The 17,999-nt window shown below is 41.1% G+C and overlaps 1 protein-coding gene across 3 annotated transcripts in view; it reads right to left on the reverse strand.

The window, feature by feature from the left end:
* Positions 1 to 17,999, reverse strand: part of peak1 (pseudopodium-enriched atypical kinase 1) — a 93,003-nt gene that overhangs the window by 19,666 nt on the left and 55,338 nt on the right. For all 3 annotated transcript variants that reach the window (XM_016668823.1, XM_016668821.1, XM_016668822.1), the window contains one exon: positions 192 to 3,624. In XM_016668823.1, coding sequence (XP_016524309.1) covers positions 192 to 3,517 — 3,326 coding nt within the window. In that variant the 5' untranslated portion in view covers positions 3,518 to 3,624. The remainder of the gene's footprint in view (positions 1 to 191; positions 3,625 to 17,999) is intronic.

Below are 17,999 nucleotides of genomic sequence, written 5' to 3' on the forward strand. Positions count from 1 at the left end.
GCAGTCAAAAAAACTATTTTCAGGTGATGAATATAAAAAGTAAATTAAGAACAGTCACAAAGCAAGAAACTTTCAAATCAAATAAACAATATGAGGGACCAAATTCAGTAGGAGAGTTTACAGCTAGTAACAGAATCTATACTGTAGCGATGCTTTGATGAGGGATTAAGAGATAAAACAGCAGTTATTACCTGAGGTCTTTGCTGCTGGCGTCTCCTCCAGCGGTTTCTGACGGTGCCGTTTGCCCTGGGCTCAGAGGTTCAGAGTCCCTGCTCTCTTCTGCCAGAAGATCAGTCTCTCTGCACTCTTCTATGCGCAGCTCTCCATCTCCATCCCCGGGGCTGCTGCCAGTGTCTGGTTTGTATGTGAAGATGATGGTAGGTTTCTGGGTGGGATCTTCTGTTTTGGCCTCTGTGAACCAGTGCTGGTTTTGGGCAGGTGGCGGTGGAAGAACGTGAATCACAGTTCCATCCAGTCCGACCAGTTTGCCTTTCTCTTTCTCTTTCTCCGCCTTGTCTCTCTGATCATCCTCGTCTTTCCGCCGCCGGAAAAAGCTCTTGAAGGAGATCCACCTTTTGGGTTTTGAACTCTCGGCTGAAGCCCGCCTCCCCTCCCCGCCGGGGCTCGATTCACCTTCACTGGGTCGCGCTGAGGAGCTGGAGGCAGAGCTCTTTGTCCAGTTGCCAAAATGTCTCTGAAGTATGTTAGAAGCATGATAAGGGGAGGATGTGGACCTCGGGGGCGGGTAGGGGGCACTGGGCTCAGATCGGGGACTGGCGAGTGGGACAGCAGCAGAGGCACTCTGGGATTTTGACAAAACCTTTGAGGGGTTTTCCTTTTTTGGCTTGGAAAGACAGCCGTCAGTGGTGGAAAACAGAGACTTGGGTCGTGAAAGGGTCTCCTTCATGGCGTCAGGAGGGAGGGCGTACAACTCCTCAGAGCTGAAGGTTTTGGTTTGTGCCGAGGGAGACTCTGGAGGCGACTGAGGAGGCTGGATAGACGCTACAATCTGTGACAGAACTGCGCTGGCCTCCTCTCTGTGACTTACACCTGTCCCAGAAGGAGAAGTTACGCCTTTATCATCATCATCTCCACTTATCCTATAAGAGTGTGTAACAGCGTTAGCAGCAGGGCTGGTTTTAACTAGATTTGCAGTAATGGCAAGACTAGCAGAAGAAATTGTTGTAGTGGGAGAAAGGGCCCCAGATACGGAGCTCATTACAGTGCTCGTTACAGTGCTTGAATCTGTAGTGGTTCTAACTTGCAAACTTGGCACTGATTCAAGCGTAAATTTTGTCTCCTCAAATGAAGTCTGCTCTGTTGTGCCTCTCCCAGACAGAGTTTTCTCTGTGGACGAGGACTGAACACTCTCGGAGGAACCTATCTCTTCATAGGTATGGCTAGTAACCCTACCACCACCCGTTTTTGTTTGTGACTGCTCCCCATGAAGACCCAAGAAACTCTTGTACACCGCAAGATTGTCATACGCACTAGGGTTGATAACGATTGGTACCTTGACTGCATTCTTAGAGCTACGGGCATAGGCTGGCTCATCTCGGATGATGATAGGAAAAGGAGGCATGCCAGCGTTATTGAAGCTGTTAAACTTGATCTCTGATAAATTTGGAGATTTTACGGGTACAGTTCGAGAGGACAACAGGCCTGCGATGGGAGACGTGGGAGCCGACTTGTGACTGCAAAACTGAGGAGTGACAGACTGGCCAGAATTACTCCCCGGATCCACTCTAGGTATCTTCTGCCGAGGACTTGTGCTTGACGTCCATACTTCTTGGTATCGTATTTGGCCAGTTTTCTTTTGTGACAGAGCGATGGATGAAGGTGATACTGACCTCAAAGGAGAAGATGGGGAAAGAGGAGATACTGGCGAGAGGGGCTGGACTAAAGGAGTGCCACAAAATGATGTGGGACTAGAGGGTTTTGGCAGGTTTTTGGGTCGTGGCGACGAATCCTGTTTCTGTTCATCTTTACTGGCCATCGATGCTGAGACGTCTACCACAGTGTAAGGTTTACAAATGAGGGATTTTTCTAAATTAACTACACGGTATGGTTTAGCCTGCTCCTCTGTAGGGCTAAAACTTATCGTAACTGGCTGTCCAGGAAGTGCTTGAGGCATTGGCATTCCTTCCCTGCCATCCTGGTCCTCTAATCTAATTGCCAGCACTGCTTTGTGGGTCTCAGCCACCTTGGGTGGACTTAGAGCCCTTTTGGGAGCCTCTTTTGTTGGGGGGGTTGTACACGGTGCAAGTGCCTTGGAAGATATAGGCGAAAGCAAGCCATTTTTAAACACACTGCTTCCACTACTGGAAATCGTTTGAGAGTCTTCTTGTAGTGATGACGATGATTCTGGAGAGGTTGTAGACTCTGAATTTGAGAGGAAAGCACTGCTTTGCGTCTCACGAGGTCCATAGGGAAGAAGGCTTCCATTAGAGGGGTATCCGTTCAAGATCTCATCATAGCTATCATCATAGTCCACTGCACAGATCCTCTGTAATGAGCGGTTTCGAAGGGGCACCGTATTCCATTTTTTCCCCACTGCAAAGGGCACTGGAGACAAGGTGGCGGCACGAAAATTAGCAAATCTCGGCTGGCCTCGCATACGGATTTCCATGGCTAGTAATTCTTCGTCGCTTTCATCCCAGCTCTCATGCTCCTCATCATCCTTCTCAGTTTCACCCTCCTCGTCTTCCTCTTCATCCTCCTCATCATCATCTTCATCGTCACAGGAAAACTCTGGGTAGCAGAAGCGTCCACCCTCTGAGCTTATGATCTTGGTGCAATCACTAAGCGATACCCGCTTCTGAGCGCCACCTTCGCTGCTGCCGCTTCCTATAGCCAGACAGCTGGCGGCTGGAAGGCCTCTCTCTAGGGACCTACGATATGAGCTACTGATTCGCCCCCAAAATAGGTCTTTGGAACCAGAAAGGAGTGTGGGGCTAGAACCTGGACCCAACCCAGCGATCTCTTTAAGGACATCCGTCAGTCCACTGTTATTATTTCCGCTGGGTGTCCTTGGACTGAGTTGTCCATAACCTTCAATTTCCTCACTGTCATCCTCTCCTTCATTGTTATTGTTAGGCCCACCAGGCCTTTTACTGTTCAGTCCATTGCGGTTCCAGGCAGTAAAAGCCGATGTTTTACCTTGATCTATTACATTTGTTTGCTGCGGCAAGTTGCCATCTGAATCCAGTCCTGCAGATAAGCTGGGCAGCATCATAGTGGGCTTCACAGCAATGGTTGGCTTCTTGGCCACAGGAGGGCGGATGTGTCCTGAACGTGCAGGTCCGCCTCCTGCCCGCTGAGAGTTGGCGGTAAGGTTGGGGTTAGCTCTGGTCCCAGCAGGAAGTGGATTTTGTTGTTGGTTTGATGGCGGTCTCTGCTCAGAGGGGGGTTTCCCCCCACTGCTCTGAGTCAAGCAGTGCAGACTTTTTGGTTTGAAGCAGTTCTTGCACTCGCCTGGCTTCCACACATGCTCGGTGAAGGTGCTGCAAGCTGACATGGCAGCTGGTCCAGTGGGCAGCCTGCTAGGTCAGTGCACAGGAAATCCCTCCATGAAGCCACAGCACACAGGAAAGGTCTGGAGAACAACAATGAGGAAAACTGCACCTGAAACACAGAAGAGGAAAGAATACAAGCTTTTAGAAATAATTTGTTTCTGAATCATGACTTTAATTCCTGCAGAGAGACAAAAAAACTTACTTTAACATACAGATAATAAATGTATGCCTTATGACCGAAACACCTACAAACAAAATGTTGTTATGCCACACAATCACAAGAACAAGATAGGAAATAAAGGCCTGTAGAGATATAGAAGTAAAGCATTATGGGAAAGCAGTGTCATGATTCCTCCAGAAGGTGGCAAACTTTCACCTCATATAGCTACTGCCATTTAAAGTGCAGTGTTGTGTCTCCCAACCCACCAAATGGCCCATAAGTGTAAAAATCACAAATGATGAAGGACAGAAGATTGGAGATGTTAGTCAGGGTTATGAGACAAAGGGCTTCAACTTTGTCATCAAATCAAAAGCTCAAAGTCAGGAATCATACTAAACACAGCAGTTTGACAAAAATAAAATAGAAATAAAAGCAGAAATCACAACTAACTTAATGAAACAGAAACAAAGATTTTTATGTCAGAATTTGACTATTAATTTGACATTGTGATAATTCCACAGCTTTTTGGCATCAACACTAACCTGCTGGCATTTAAACCAGAGGTGGGATAGAGTTTGGACAGGTGGCGAGTCTATCACAAGCAACACAGAGATGCACAAGAGTAACAACATTGTACACACGCACATTTATGCCAAAGGACAATTCAATAACACCAATTAACCCACAACCTTCTTGCTGGACGGCAACAGAGCTAACCGCTGCTGTACTGAGCATCAACTCAGGAACCATACAGCTGATACTTAAAGTCAACCTCAGCTGGTGGTGTACAAAACAAAACTAAGAAAAACATTGTTGAAATACAAATTGATGCAAACAGCACATTGTCAGAGTTGTTTAGCAGTTGTTTCGATTTTTGAAAATAAAATTAAATCTGAAAACTCAAACGTTTTTCTGTACTTATCAAGACTTGGAAAATGATTGAAACTCATTTCAGGCTTTGCAGGAACCTTGCAAAAAGTAGTGAGGTCATCACATAAGCAGTTAAAGGTACGCTGTTTATATAACAAATTGTTTTTTCAAAATCTATACATCAGCTTCTGACACCGGCTTAATTATGAAGAAATTAGCAACCTAACGTTAAAGGGATAGTTCAAGTTTTGCTTTGTTTTTATTTTGTGGGATTTGGTTATGGCCTGACCTTTTAAATGTTATTTTTCATCAAATCCTATTGAAACTGTGACTCATTGCTAAGAGATGTGTGAACCAGTCGTGGAGTCATGTATGTCAGATCCTGTGTAGATGAACTTCAACATGAGAACACCCCACCCAGCGCCAGACACAATACAGCAGGAACTCCTGAACAAAACTTTGCTGACTGACTGGTAAAGGGTGGGAGAGGATTCATCCTGTTGCAGCACACGTTGTGCATCCTCCCAGGAAAACGCAGGCCATCACTCCAACAAAATCACAGGAGAGACACATCAAGCAACTGACAATGTCTTTCCAAAAGCATAAGAAAAATTTTCTGATTCAGACTGGAGAAACTCTTGTAATAATAACCCAAAGCACAAAAACCCTACTGAGGGATATGGCAACTCTTTTTATCACCTTCAAATTCCTTGCTATTTTCCCCCATCTGTTCAGAGTAAATTCAACACTGCAACCACAAGGAAGCAAAATCTGCTTGTAATCTCATTTCTTACTGTGCTTAAGATGAATATCAGTGCCACACGCTAACTGGGAAGCCAGGAGATAATGTAATCTGGTGTGACATGTAGGTGTTGGGTGCTTATCGCAATGGAGGCGAAATTTACACGACACAACAAATCAAAGTAGAAGTCTCTATGAAATAAGCAATATTTCTTTCTGTATAATTATTTTTGCTTCAGTATGAGAGCATTTCTTTCAGAGCTAATGTTTTTGCAGAATGGCCATCAGCCAAATTGTGACCTATTTTTGGCTTATTATGCAATGTAGATTATGTAAGGCAATGGAAATGTGATGAATTGGAACTAATTTGTTTCTAAAGCAGTTTTAAATCATAACTACAATCTTTGGCCTTTTTGTTAGCTACAACATGGGCTGGTTACCGGTATCAAGGTATACTGAGATATGAAAAAGTCAGGATTTCAAAGCCATGAGATAAAGTCCACCGGTCATGTGTAGCTGCAGTATCGTGATCCCTGACCTCCGCGGACCTCTGCAGAGCAACAACTCTGCAAGTCTTCTTCAGAAGGTTTTAAGACAATTGTCTTAAAGGTTTTGTCTTAAAACCTTCATTGATTATGAAGACAAGTTCATAATCAATAAACAAAATTTCTGTGAACAATTTGGCGACAATACTGTGACTACTATAAGGCATTAGGCTGAGAGACTTATCACGATATAACCATTTCATTTTAGTTGATAGCTAATTATTGAATTTTTTTTTTTGCTTTAAATATCTGAAATACTCCCAAAATGCTGAAAGTTTTAGCTACAGTTTTAAATCCACACCATTGTTTTTTATCTTTATGTTGCTGAGGCACAGTGGCGAAACCTGAAACTGCTGCAGCACAAATTACTCATGAAGTTGTTGCTAAGCAACCAAAGAGTGAACAAGATAGTTGATGCCACTCACCTTGCTCAGCTGGCCATGAGAGGTTAAACAGCTAAAGCAGTTCTTCTGCCTACATCTCCCAGAATGTTGTGCGGTTCTGGATCGGAGTTCAGTGGATATTCTCTTAGATCCATTATGCATTAATGTGTCTATCCTGTTATATGTTGATATTTATTTATTACATAGCCCTAGCCTAACGTGAAGTAAATATGGGAAAGTTGTTTTTTGAACTCTTCATTTTGTAAGGAATATATCTTGTCAATTTTTCAGTTTCATATCTGTTGTAAAACCAACAGCAATTGCCTAGTAGTAAATACGTTTTGAGCATGTTTTGCTAAAAGTTTTTTGTTAATCTCCATTCCAAGCGACATCAAGGTTGGACATGTGATATGTGGACAGACGAAGACATGTCATGAATTTGAAGACAACTGTCATCACTGCAATGCATCACATGAACAGATACATGGTTTCATCTTAAATATCCACACAAATCCGGAGAGTTCACTGGAGCTAAGTGTGGCTTTCTCTCAGATTGAAGAAATGTATAAACAAAAAACTAGCCACAGAGATGATGAACCCAACACTAACCTTCCATTACTAAATCCCTCCCCCCAAAAAACGAAGACAGTAAAACAAAATGGGTCGTTCAGTGAGCCTTTTATTGTTTCGGTCTCATTGTCGGTGACTGCCTTGAATGCTGCAGAGTGAGCTGTTCATGTGGGATTCAACGTAGGAAAACACTCTGTGGCCATCTGCTCCAGATCTGATTGCAGCAAACAGTGTCTGGTTTTGCTGCAGAGGAGATAACACACAACACCTGCTGCTCTGTGCCTTCCTCCCCCCAGAACATAGGCTTCAAGGGCCCACCATGTGAGCCCCAGATTTGTACTGCTTCTGAAAGCAACTGGTGAGTTAAAACTTTATTTGCAGAAAGCTAGAAGGATCATAAGACGTGGAGTCCAGAGTGGGACTTTTTGAATATGAAGAAATAGTGTGATATATGCAACAAACAGACACCTGATCTTCAAAGAGGAGTTTAATATTGCGGTATTCATAAGTATTTATTGAGGAATCGCAATAACTTGTACATTTGAGGTCAACCAGATTTTCTAAGAACTTCCATGGCACTCTGTTTCTCTACAGTGGAAATATTACGACGCAGAAGTCCAGCCACTAGCCTGGTGAGGACCCACATATATCTAGTCACAAAGTACAAAGAGCAGCATTCTAAAGGAAGGTAAAAAGTCTCTAGAAAATTTAAACATCAAAGTGCCATCTTGGCTTCACCAAGTCTTTGTAACATCTATTTGATGCTATTTACGAGCCAAAGGGTTGGTTGAGAGGCAAGGTATTTTTCTGTCCAACATAAGGTGTGGAGTTTGCTAAACTCTACTGGAACGTTCACTGCAAACACTCCAGGATGGTTTAGCGTAAAACAAAGAATGACTAATCGAAAAATTACCTCATACCATTAGGAACTAGGCTGGTAAAAACCGGCCTCTTGTTCTATGCGTCACTTTGTACAGGCGGTGTGAACCTTCGGCTATTGAGAAACGATTACTTCCTGGAGGCGTGGCCTGTGTTTAAATTTTACCCAATAGCTTATATTTGGCCGTGACACATGAAATGTTCCAGTTTAATGCTATGAAGCTTACCAGAAATTACCAGCGCTACAAACAGCCATCCCCCATTGCAAAGAGAGAAGAACTGATCCAAACAAGGCGGCTGATAAGGTTAATTCAATAAGTGAAAGTGTGGCCAACATTGACTGAACGGCTTCGTTCACTTCCTCTGCTGCCATTGATAAAACCACAGGCAGACTACGATTCTAAAACAGCAGAGAAAATCAATGTCATAGTTTACAACTTCTTCTGTTCGCCGATTTGTCTAATTCAACCAGAGAAATTCAAGTCAATAGGAGAAAGCTCAGATGGAGCACTGAAAAGAGATGAGAATTTGTTACCGAGCCTGCGCTGTCAATCGGCAAACTGCCGATTCTAATCCAACTTTCTAATCCAATTTTAGAAAAGTTAGATTTTTCTAAATAATTTAGATATGATAAAAGATTAATTTATTTTAAAGATTCCTCTTTAATAGGTAACAAATCTGTCCACTACAATATGTATACCTTAAATGATCGACTTCATCAGTGTACCACAAATGCATTTATCAATTAATTAATCTACTCCAGTACTTACTTTTGTCACATCCATTTATAACACCGAGATGACTATCGAGTTATGTTTTGAATGATTGCACTAAAGGAAGCTCCTTAAAGCCACTATTTACATCCGGACACTAAGACCATCTTTTCATCTTTTCCATCCATCTTTTTTTTTTTTTTTTTACACTTGAGGCCTTTTCTCATCATTTCCCCCCATCAGTTATAGCTCAGTGAACTGACATGCCAGAAAAATGCTCATCTTAAAGGAGATAAAGCATCAGGAAGCTGTCTGAGAATGATTGCAAAGATGTCACTACGAGTTTAGCAACCCCTATGTTTTAGCCACAGTGGCGCACCACCCAAAGCTCGTTGACTCTGCACCAGTTTCCAGCGGGTCAAATTGATTCTGACTCAGAAAGAAGTGCCGTCTGCTCGGCTGGTGCAGTGGGGTAGAGAGAGAAGGGGATTGGAAAGCAGTGCTTGAGGCAGGAATGTGATTTCGGAGGACTAAATTGGAGGACACATTCTATCCAGCAGAGTCTAAATGATGTTTTCGAACACAACAAGTTGGTGGGTGCATCGACTGCCACACTGAAATGAGTACAATACCTCTGAAGACCCAACAGGCACGAGTTAAAATCAATAAAAAACACAGAGCAATACAGGAACTTTTCTGTATCCCTAAGAAGACGCATAATTAGTAAATAGAACCAACCAGAGGTGGGTAATGTACCAAAAGATTACAGTCATGTAAGAGTAGCAGTATGTCCAGGGTTTCCCCCAGTGTATTTTAAGTCTGGTGGGCCACCAGGCTTTACTTGTGCCCCCACCAGGCTAAGGATGGTTTATTTGATTACTGTAGGTTGTTTTATACACTATTAACAGTGAGTGAAGATGGACTAAGGAGCCTCTTTGGTGAAATGGCTGGAAGGACAATGGGAACATAATTTGGTCAGTATGTGAACACATACGGACGCTGAGATCAGGTGTCTTTCTCATTCACAGGAACACCATAATAAACCAACAACTTCAGCGAATAAAGTGACAAGTTAAAAATTGACATTTATTTTAATTGTATTTTTTTCTGTTAATTGGTGTTTAGGTATTTTTAGTAATATCTTCCATTAACACATAACTATCTAGTCTTATTTTCAAATTTTCAGTCAATTTAAATATTTTTTTAACTCAAAAATGAAATGGGCTGCTTTCCTAGCACCCGGCTTCCCTGAGAGAAAATGTAAGTAATTATTACCCAACTCTGGAGCCAACTGAGTGTAATTTAACCAGCGCAGAAATCCAGCTGTTTTCTGTCAAGGTCATCAGAGGTTTGTTAAAGAACATTAGAGAACAAACGTCATAAAAACCAGAGAACACATTGAAGTTTGTGACTGTAAATGTACAATGTGGTTTCTGGTGTAAAGATGCTTGTACAAGGCGCCATAAAACATGAAAAAAGAGAAAAGTGGTTTTATAAAAAAACAAAACAAAAAAAAAACAATAACTGCAATGAAAACAGAGATAATGATGCTGAGAAATAAGTAAGCGATGCATCAAAACAGCAGAACCCTGTTGAAATTTCACATCAGGTTTTTACACAATCAGCCCTCCGCAGAGACGTAACGTCTTCCTCCTCAGAAATGAGCTCGGTATGGGAGCTGGTTTGGAACAAACAAGTTTATTGAGGGAGAGTAGGAGCTCTCCGAGCCTGCTTCATAATAGGAGAATAAGTGAAGCTGAAACCCACAGCCATGAGCAGATGGGTTATGGGATTTTCTACTGCTGTTTGGAAAGAGGGTTTCGATGATGAGGACAGCCGCTGCAACAGCGGCACACGCTGCGGTATGGTTAGTGATACTACTGATAACATGAAGGTCACTTTTTACCAGCTCTAACTGTAGAGTAGCATTGGCTGATTTGTTGACAAAAGAATATTGTTTACTATATTCCTTGTTTACTATAAGTTAGTGAAGACAGGCCAGTTTGTAGTTTGAGAAACACAAATAAAGGAAATATAGAAAACTGTGTTTTTTTGTTGATGAAATGAAGAATCAGTTTTTAATCTAAATACTTTGGTGCACTTAAAATAATCTAGGATCATTTTCTGTGTGTTAGGGTCACTTTGGGGTCACAATCTGTTCACATTGAGGTATAATTGCAGTCACATGGAGTGTAATTGCCATCATACCTCACCACGGAGTCCATCCATTTTCTTCCGCTTATCCGGGATCGGGTCGCGGGGGCAGAAGCTTCAGAAGGGAGGCCCAGACTTCCCTCTCCCCAGCCACTTCTTCCAGCTCCTCCGGGGGAACCCCAAGGCGTTCCCAGGCCAGCCGAGAGACATAGTCCCTCCAGCGTGTCCTGGGTCTTCCTCGGGGCCTCCTCCCGGTGGGACGTGCCCGGAACACCTCACCAGGGAGGCGTCCAGGAGGCATCCTGACCAGATGCCCGAGTCTCAACTGGCTCCTCTCAACATGGAGGAGCAGCAGCTCTACTCCGAGTCCCTCCCGGATGACCGAGCTTCTCACCCTATCTCTAAGGGAGAGCCCAGCCACCCTGCGGAGGAAACCCATTTCGGACGCTTGTATCCGGGACCTCGTTCTTTCGGTCATGACCCAAAGCTCATGACCATAGATGAGGGTAGGAACGTAGATCAACCGGTAAATCGAGAGCTTCGCTTTTTGACTCCGCTCTCTCTTCACCACGATGGACCGGTACAGCGCCCGCTTTACAGCAGACGCTGTGCCAATCCGCCTGTCGATCTCCCACTCCCTTCTTCCCTCATTCGTGAACAAGATCCCCAGATACTTAAACTCCTCCACTTGAGGCAGGACGACCCCCCTGACCCAGAGTAAAAAAAAAAAAAATTGCATTACAGCAAAAAATCAGAATTGAACAGGTGTCTCCTATTAAAGACACCCATTCAAACTCTTAATATGAACCTGAACCCAAGCGAAGCAGGAAGGCAACAGGAGCTAACACACTGGACTGGTACTACATTAAGACGATTGTTATCTGAAATTTAGCAAAAATTCACGTATTCGCAGTTCAGTATTCACAGATTTACCTATTGGTAGATTTTTCTATGGAACATAATTCCAAAAAATATTTACAGAAAACCCACCAAGTTGCAGATTTTTTCATAAGTAAAATATTTTAAAGAAAGTTTAGCTTGGGAAACTAAAATACCTAGTTGGAATCCCGGAGCAGCATTTATTTTCCTTGGTGCCGATTGGCTGTACGCCCAAGAGTGGAAATGGGGAAGACTGCAGATGTAAGTTTCCACTGTTGTGCCAAGACGGGTTACAGTGTACATATTAACCCATATTAAGGTGTATTTGATGCTGGAAGCAATAAAATATGCAGTTCAAAGCATTTTTAGAGAGTGGTCTCACGTATTTGTGGATTTTAGTTATTACTGCCCACTTGAATACCAGAGGTTCGCTGTAGTGTAAAGTTCTATTTTGTTTCATCTTTTTGAGCTCTCAACCTTTGTCAGGAAATATGTTGTGTTTCGAATTGCTGACGGCCTTTTGGAAACCTCACAGACCCAGAAGGTTTTAAGTTTTACAAAAAGAATATCAAAACTTTAAAACGCTGATGGATCCGTCTCTATATCTCTGAGCTGCCAACAGTTTGGATCTTTACCTGGTGGAACCATTTTACTCAATTAACAGCTACCATGGAAAAAGAAGAATCATGATTCAAATTTCAGTGTGTAAATGTGACTGTGTAACCCCAGAGGTGGGTGGCATATCCCAACAAGCTTTTATTTCCACTACTAAAGCCCACTTCATGGTTGAATCGTTTCACACAATATGGAGTTTCAACCCAATTTCAGCTCAGTCACTTCACCGAGGGACCGCATGTCACTCCAGCCTGGAGGAGCTCTCTCCCACAACCCTCATTAGCTGCTCAATTACACATGTTATGGGTTGTAATCAGTTCACATCTAAATACGGACATAAAATAAAAACAAAATCTTCTCTGCTATTTTCATACTCGTACTGGGTTTGAGAGAAACACCAGAAAGAAGTTCATTTTGAAAACAAAGCCTTTAAGTGAACGAGTTTAGTGGCTTCTTGGTTTCTGGGAGGAAAATGATAGGCAAATTGTTATAAATTAATTCTTAATTTTAAAGTGGAAACAGCAATAACCTCAGTACACAAACACTGACACAAAGAAACTAGTGAGTCCCTTACAGACGATACAAATACTAAACTACAAGTAAACGTTCAACTATTGCAAGCAGACCGTTTGCAATTAAGGTGTATGTGCTTATGAGAATAATGTGCTCTGAGAGCACTAATTTCCTCTCTCAATAATAAAGCAGTAAGTCATAAAGTTTAGGTTAATGAGGCTAGAGCAGGAAGCAGAAATAATGTGGAAGAAAACAGCACAACCACGACTGACAACAGCGTGTGTGATCTACAGATAATCCAAAAAAAGAGATTTTATGGCCCAAACAAGTCTCAGAGCCGCCAGGAGAGAAGAAACTGGAATAAAGAAAGAAGGAACGAAACCTTTAACAAGTGAATGTTTTAAGATGGTTTGAAGATCCTGAATAGAGGAGAAGACGATACATTGTATCGCAGAGACTGTGATGATTCAAACGCTCATCAATACTAATGAAGCAGAAACTGGAGTGTTTTATACCCAAAACAGAGCACACACATCTTTACTCTTCTTCTTCCAAGACTGATTAATTTTCTCATTAGTGACAGACATTAAGACAGCTTTAACTTCAAATCCAATAACATCTCACCGACAGGGCTGCAAGTTACTGATTAATGAGTACATCTAAAGTTGACTAAGCTTATCGATAGACTAACAATCAATCGATGAGCGGCTCTTAAAAATCTGAGTTTTCTCTTGTGTCAAGAGTCTTTCCATAACATAAATGGCTTATTTCTTCATAATATGCTGAAAGATTAGATTTTAACATTATTTTTTGTTTTGATTTAAATATTGACTGAATAAAAAGAAAACTGTTGTTTTCTCACATCATTAAACTTCAACATATTTATAAAATATAACAAAAAAACAGGAAGAGTCTTTAGGTTGCTAGACAGAAAAATAAAAGCTGAAAAGAACAAAATATGTGGAACTCTTAATTCTCCCTTGCACAGAGACATTCAAACCATCTGTGGTTGTTATTGAAGGAATGCTAACACTTCCCTCCATGACGTGCAGCAGCTCTTCAGATCAACCTTACTTACAGCCATCATGGGATTTTACCTCCATCACATACATTTTCTACGTTCTCACCTTTGTAGCACATCAGTAATTTTTGAATAAGAAGCTGATGCTGCTTCGTCGTGCAGCATGGCTGAATAAACGCTATTAAGGAGCATTAAGTTTAACAAGTTACAAGTTTTAAGGAACTTGTCGAGTGTCTATATTTCAAAACAAAACCGAGTAAAGTAAATTTTGCATCCCACATCTAACCCTGCATTGACCGTTTCTTCTTCCCGTCCTGGTATGGCCCCCATCTTTATTTTTGTATCAACTCTGTTTATGGATGACCCTCTGTTAGATGGCAGCCAGACTATAACTCTAAAAGAAGACCTCTGAGATCTACAGAGGTTATTCTCCTGTTCAGGTATTGCACCATGAAATGAACACAGCTTCCTATAAATTTGTCTACGTCAACAATTTGTCTTAATGAAATGTTAAGAAAATTGTGTTTACAGTGCCTTTCAGAAGCATTCATGAGCCTTTATGTCTTTATGTTTTCACATTTTATAACATTACCACAAACGTCAGTGTATTTTACTATGATTTTATGTGATACAAGTGCAAGGAAACAGAAACTTAGCTTTACATTTTTTGATCTCTGTAGCTCTTACCATACTCAAACTTGAAAAGAAGATATTTTTACACTAACTAATCTTGCTTTGAACTTGTTCACAACTTTCTCCCTAACTTACAAGTTTTCCTTGGTCTTCTTGCATCCCTTTGTCACATGAGCAAGGCACTTAGTCCCATGTTTGCTATTGATCAGCGTATCGATGAATAAAAGTGTTTGAGTGCAAATGGATGAAAGTGTCTGTAGTGGAAATTGATTTGAGTGGTCTGGATGACTGGAAATAATAATAATGATGTAAATTCAGCCAATTTACCAAATACAGACACTGTCTTATTGGAACATTTCTGAAATATCAACACTGACAGTTTTACATAGATTACACTATTGGCTGGCCATGCCACCTCCAATTATGCTACTTTATTCACAGAAAAAATAAAGTAAAAAAGTATAAACCACAGTAATTATCACAGTAAATTACTGTAATCCTAAATGTACTATATGAATACCTAAGCAAGGATTGTACAATGGCTCACTGAATTCTCTTCTTACCAACAATGGATCAAAAATCATGACGCGCCTAAGCCGTCTTGAAGCTTGTTGTGTTGACAGACAGTAATGAGTAATGTGACAACTAAATCACTCCATTATAGGCTCAACTCAGAGCTGATTCAGTGACAGACCTACCTTAGACACAACTAATACAAATGCTCAAAGACTTTGTTACTGTCAAAACAAAGCCTGATAACAGAGGGGTTCAGTTATCACCTGTTGGCAGGTTAAAGCCTCTTTATCTGCAGTTTGGTTTCTGTATAATCACAGGATAACAAAACTGTGGATTAGGAGTTTTTTAAGAGAACTTTCGAAAACAGCAAAGGACTATAATGTCCCAAGGAAACACTGGATTTATTTGCTTTAATTAAGCCAGTCTATGGAGTTTCTTTACCAGTCATGCAAGAAGGCAAGTTAGAAGAAGAGTTAATGCAATCTGGAACCATACTCAACCAGCAGGCATGACTTAAACAATTATATGGTGTAATGTGATAAGAGTGATCATTTCAGGCATTCATGAGTCACACACTAAGAGAGAGACAGTATAAAACCTTGGATAAAATGAGGAAAAATGGAGAGCAAATAGAGGGAGGGAAAAAAAGGTGGGGGCGAAATGAGAAAGCAACCACATTCTTCTGTGGTATTTGGTATTGTGCAAGCTCTGGGAGAGTGCTTGCAGCCTGGCCTGGGAAAGAGCCAGTGGAGGTCTCCTGGGAAGGCAACCCGCTAGCCTCCAAAAAAACACCAGCAGAGTGGCAAGGCAGACCAAGCCAGATGCGTAGGAGTCACAGTACACACAAAGAACACACAGGGCGAACAAACGACACACACACACACACACACACCCCAAGCAAAAGAAATGTAACTGAGATTCTTTACATAATATTTGCTCTAAAAGCTGGAAGATGGGTTTGTGGAAAGTCTGTGTCGCAGCAGGGAGATGCATGTGCAATATTACGTATAAAGGTGATTATCTACTTCAACTGCATTCTCAAGGTAAACAGGTTTGTAGATCAGATCAGATCAGATCATCTTCAGTACAGCAGGGCGTTCAGGATGCAGGAAGTAAAACCCATAAAGGACAATTTGCATTCAAGAAACATGAATCAATGTTTCAGGTAACAAAATTACTCCAAAACAGACTTTTAAAGGTGGCCTATTATGCTTCCTTGAACAGCTTATGTTAAGATGAGTCTATGAGCTATACAAAATATGTTCATTGTTCATTTATTTGTTTGCACAAAATCATTCTTGGACAATAAGATTTCAGTTCTGCCTATCTTGAGCTCCTCTCAGAATGGGATATTTTAGGGCCTCTTGTCACTTTAAATCCAAATAAGCTGCTGCTGGCCACGCCCCCAAACTCAATGTTTACCCTCGCGTGTAAAAAAGCCTTTAAACAGATGTGCAATGAAACATTCACACATCTTTGAAAAGTAGAAGTGGAGCCTCCTGCACAACCAACAAGAATGCAGCAAGTGGTTTCTGGGTGGTAAAGTAGACAACAAAACACTTGTCTTTTCCATCAGCGCAAAAAGCAGTAAAGCCAGCTGGCCAAACAAACATAAGTCACAGGTGGGGCTTCGCTGCTAGCAGGGCAGTGCCTGCTGGTTTACGACGTTAAAAAAAACATTGCCAAAAACCGGCAAGGCGGTTTTTCTTAATCTGTTTTTAGAAGCAGTAGAAACCCAAATAGACAAAAACATGCAAAATGTGAATTTTGTGTAATTGGTTCCCTTTAAGTTCAGATCTACCTTCATGATATAAACTGTCAGTAGGGGGCGATACGGGGTGTTGAACATTAAAGAGAAGAAAAACAACATCATCCAAATTGACTATAAATGAGCCAAAAAATAGAAAGGGAATGACTTTTAATTTTACTGTGTGTTTTTGGATCATTTTTTCTTCAAGTATTGGTCATGTTTACTCTCTAAACCCAGTAACAGCTGATTCAGTTCAGGCAATCAGTCATGCGAGTCATGAGCTCAGTGTGTCAGAAGTGATTTGTTTCCAGAGATCCACAAGCTAACATGTATAGCTTCCCGTTTACATTAACGGCCAAAAGACTCCTCTGTATTTTTACAACGTCTAGAGGAGAACAATATTTTCTGGGTGCCATGTGTAAATCATAAAGGTAAAACATGCAGCGCAATATTTCACATGCTCTGAGCAGAGAGCAAATTTAGACTTATTGAAGGCAATTCCCACAAAGATGTAATGATAAATCTCTCACATGAGAATGGAAGATATAAAACTTTAGCAGGATTTTTTTTTGGGGGGAAACAAGTTTTTTGTCTCCAATAGTGTTTTATAGATTCATTCAGTATAGGCCTTAAGTATAGGTCTCTACTGGAAAATGACCAGTAGATGCTTGTCTTGTCTGATCTTAAGGTGGTCTAAAGTTTCATAGATTTTGTTTTTATCTTTAGTGGAGAATTATCCACTAGCATGGCATGGCATGTTAAAAATTAATGCATGCATCGCTTGGGATAAAACAAAATAAAAAAAATCTAAAATATATACACTAACTCAGCGGTTCACACTCATTTTCCTGAGAGCTCCCTTCCAGCTGTGACCACATCTCTGACGGAAAACTTGCGTACACATGCATGCATTCATTTTTCAGCCTTCTTGATCTTTTAATTCCTCTATCCAGGGATCAGATGTGAGGATATAGCAGCTGGTAGAGGTGCGTTTCTGCTGTGGTAACATGCTGAATTCTTCAACATTCATGTACAGTATGTAGTAATTGATGCAAGAATGGCCTGAAATCCATGAGCATCAGATTATCCTATGATGATCTAAGAAACATCCTTTTTCTTTCTTTAATTTTTTAAAAATCTTCTCTCACTGACAGCCAGAAAGTCGAGAGAATTTATTATGGGATTTTTTTTTTCTTCAATGAATAAAATATTAAATCAATAAACTATTTTCCCAAATAATCATATTAATGTGACCAGGTCTCCTGAGGAAATAGTGATTTATCTTGGTGACAAACATCACTTTAATACAAAATGCGGTTGAAGTGGTTGTTAAAGTAGTAATATTTACTTTTTTAAACCATTCTAATTCCATAAATACACTTAAAAACTGACAGCTATGTGGAAAAGCAGCATTTGTTTTTTTACATAGAAAGTTTTTTTCTAGGGTTCTGATCAACATTTACTGTCTTTTTGGAAAAACCAACCAAACAACCAACTCAAATTTAAGACTTTTTAAGACCAGTATGAATGAAATTTAAGACC

This window comes from Poecilia formosa, unplaced genomic scaffold (genome assembly GCF_000485575.1).
Source record: "Poecilia formosa unplaced genomic scaffold, Poecilia_formosa-5.1.2 Scaffold17, whole genome shotgun sequence".
Lineage (NCBI taxonomy): Eukaryota > Metazoa > Chordata > Actinopteri > Cyprinodontiformes > Poeciliidae > Poecilia > Poecilia formosa.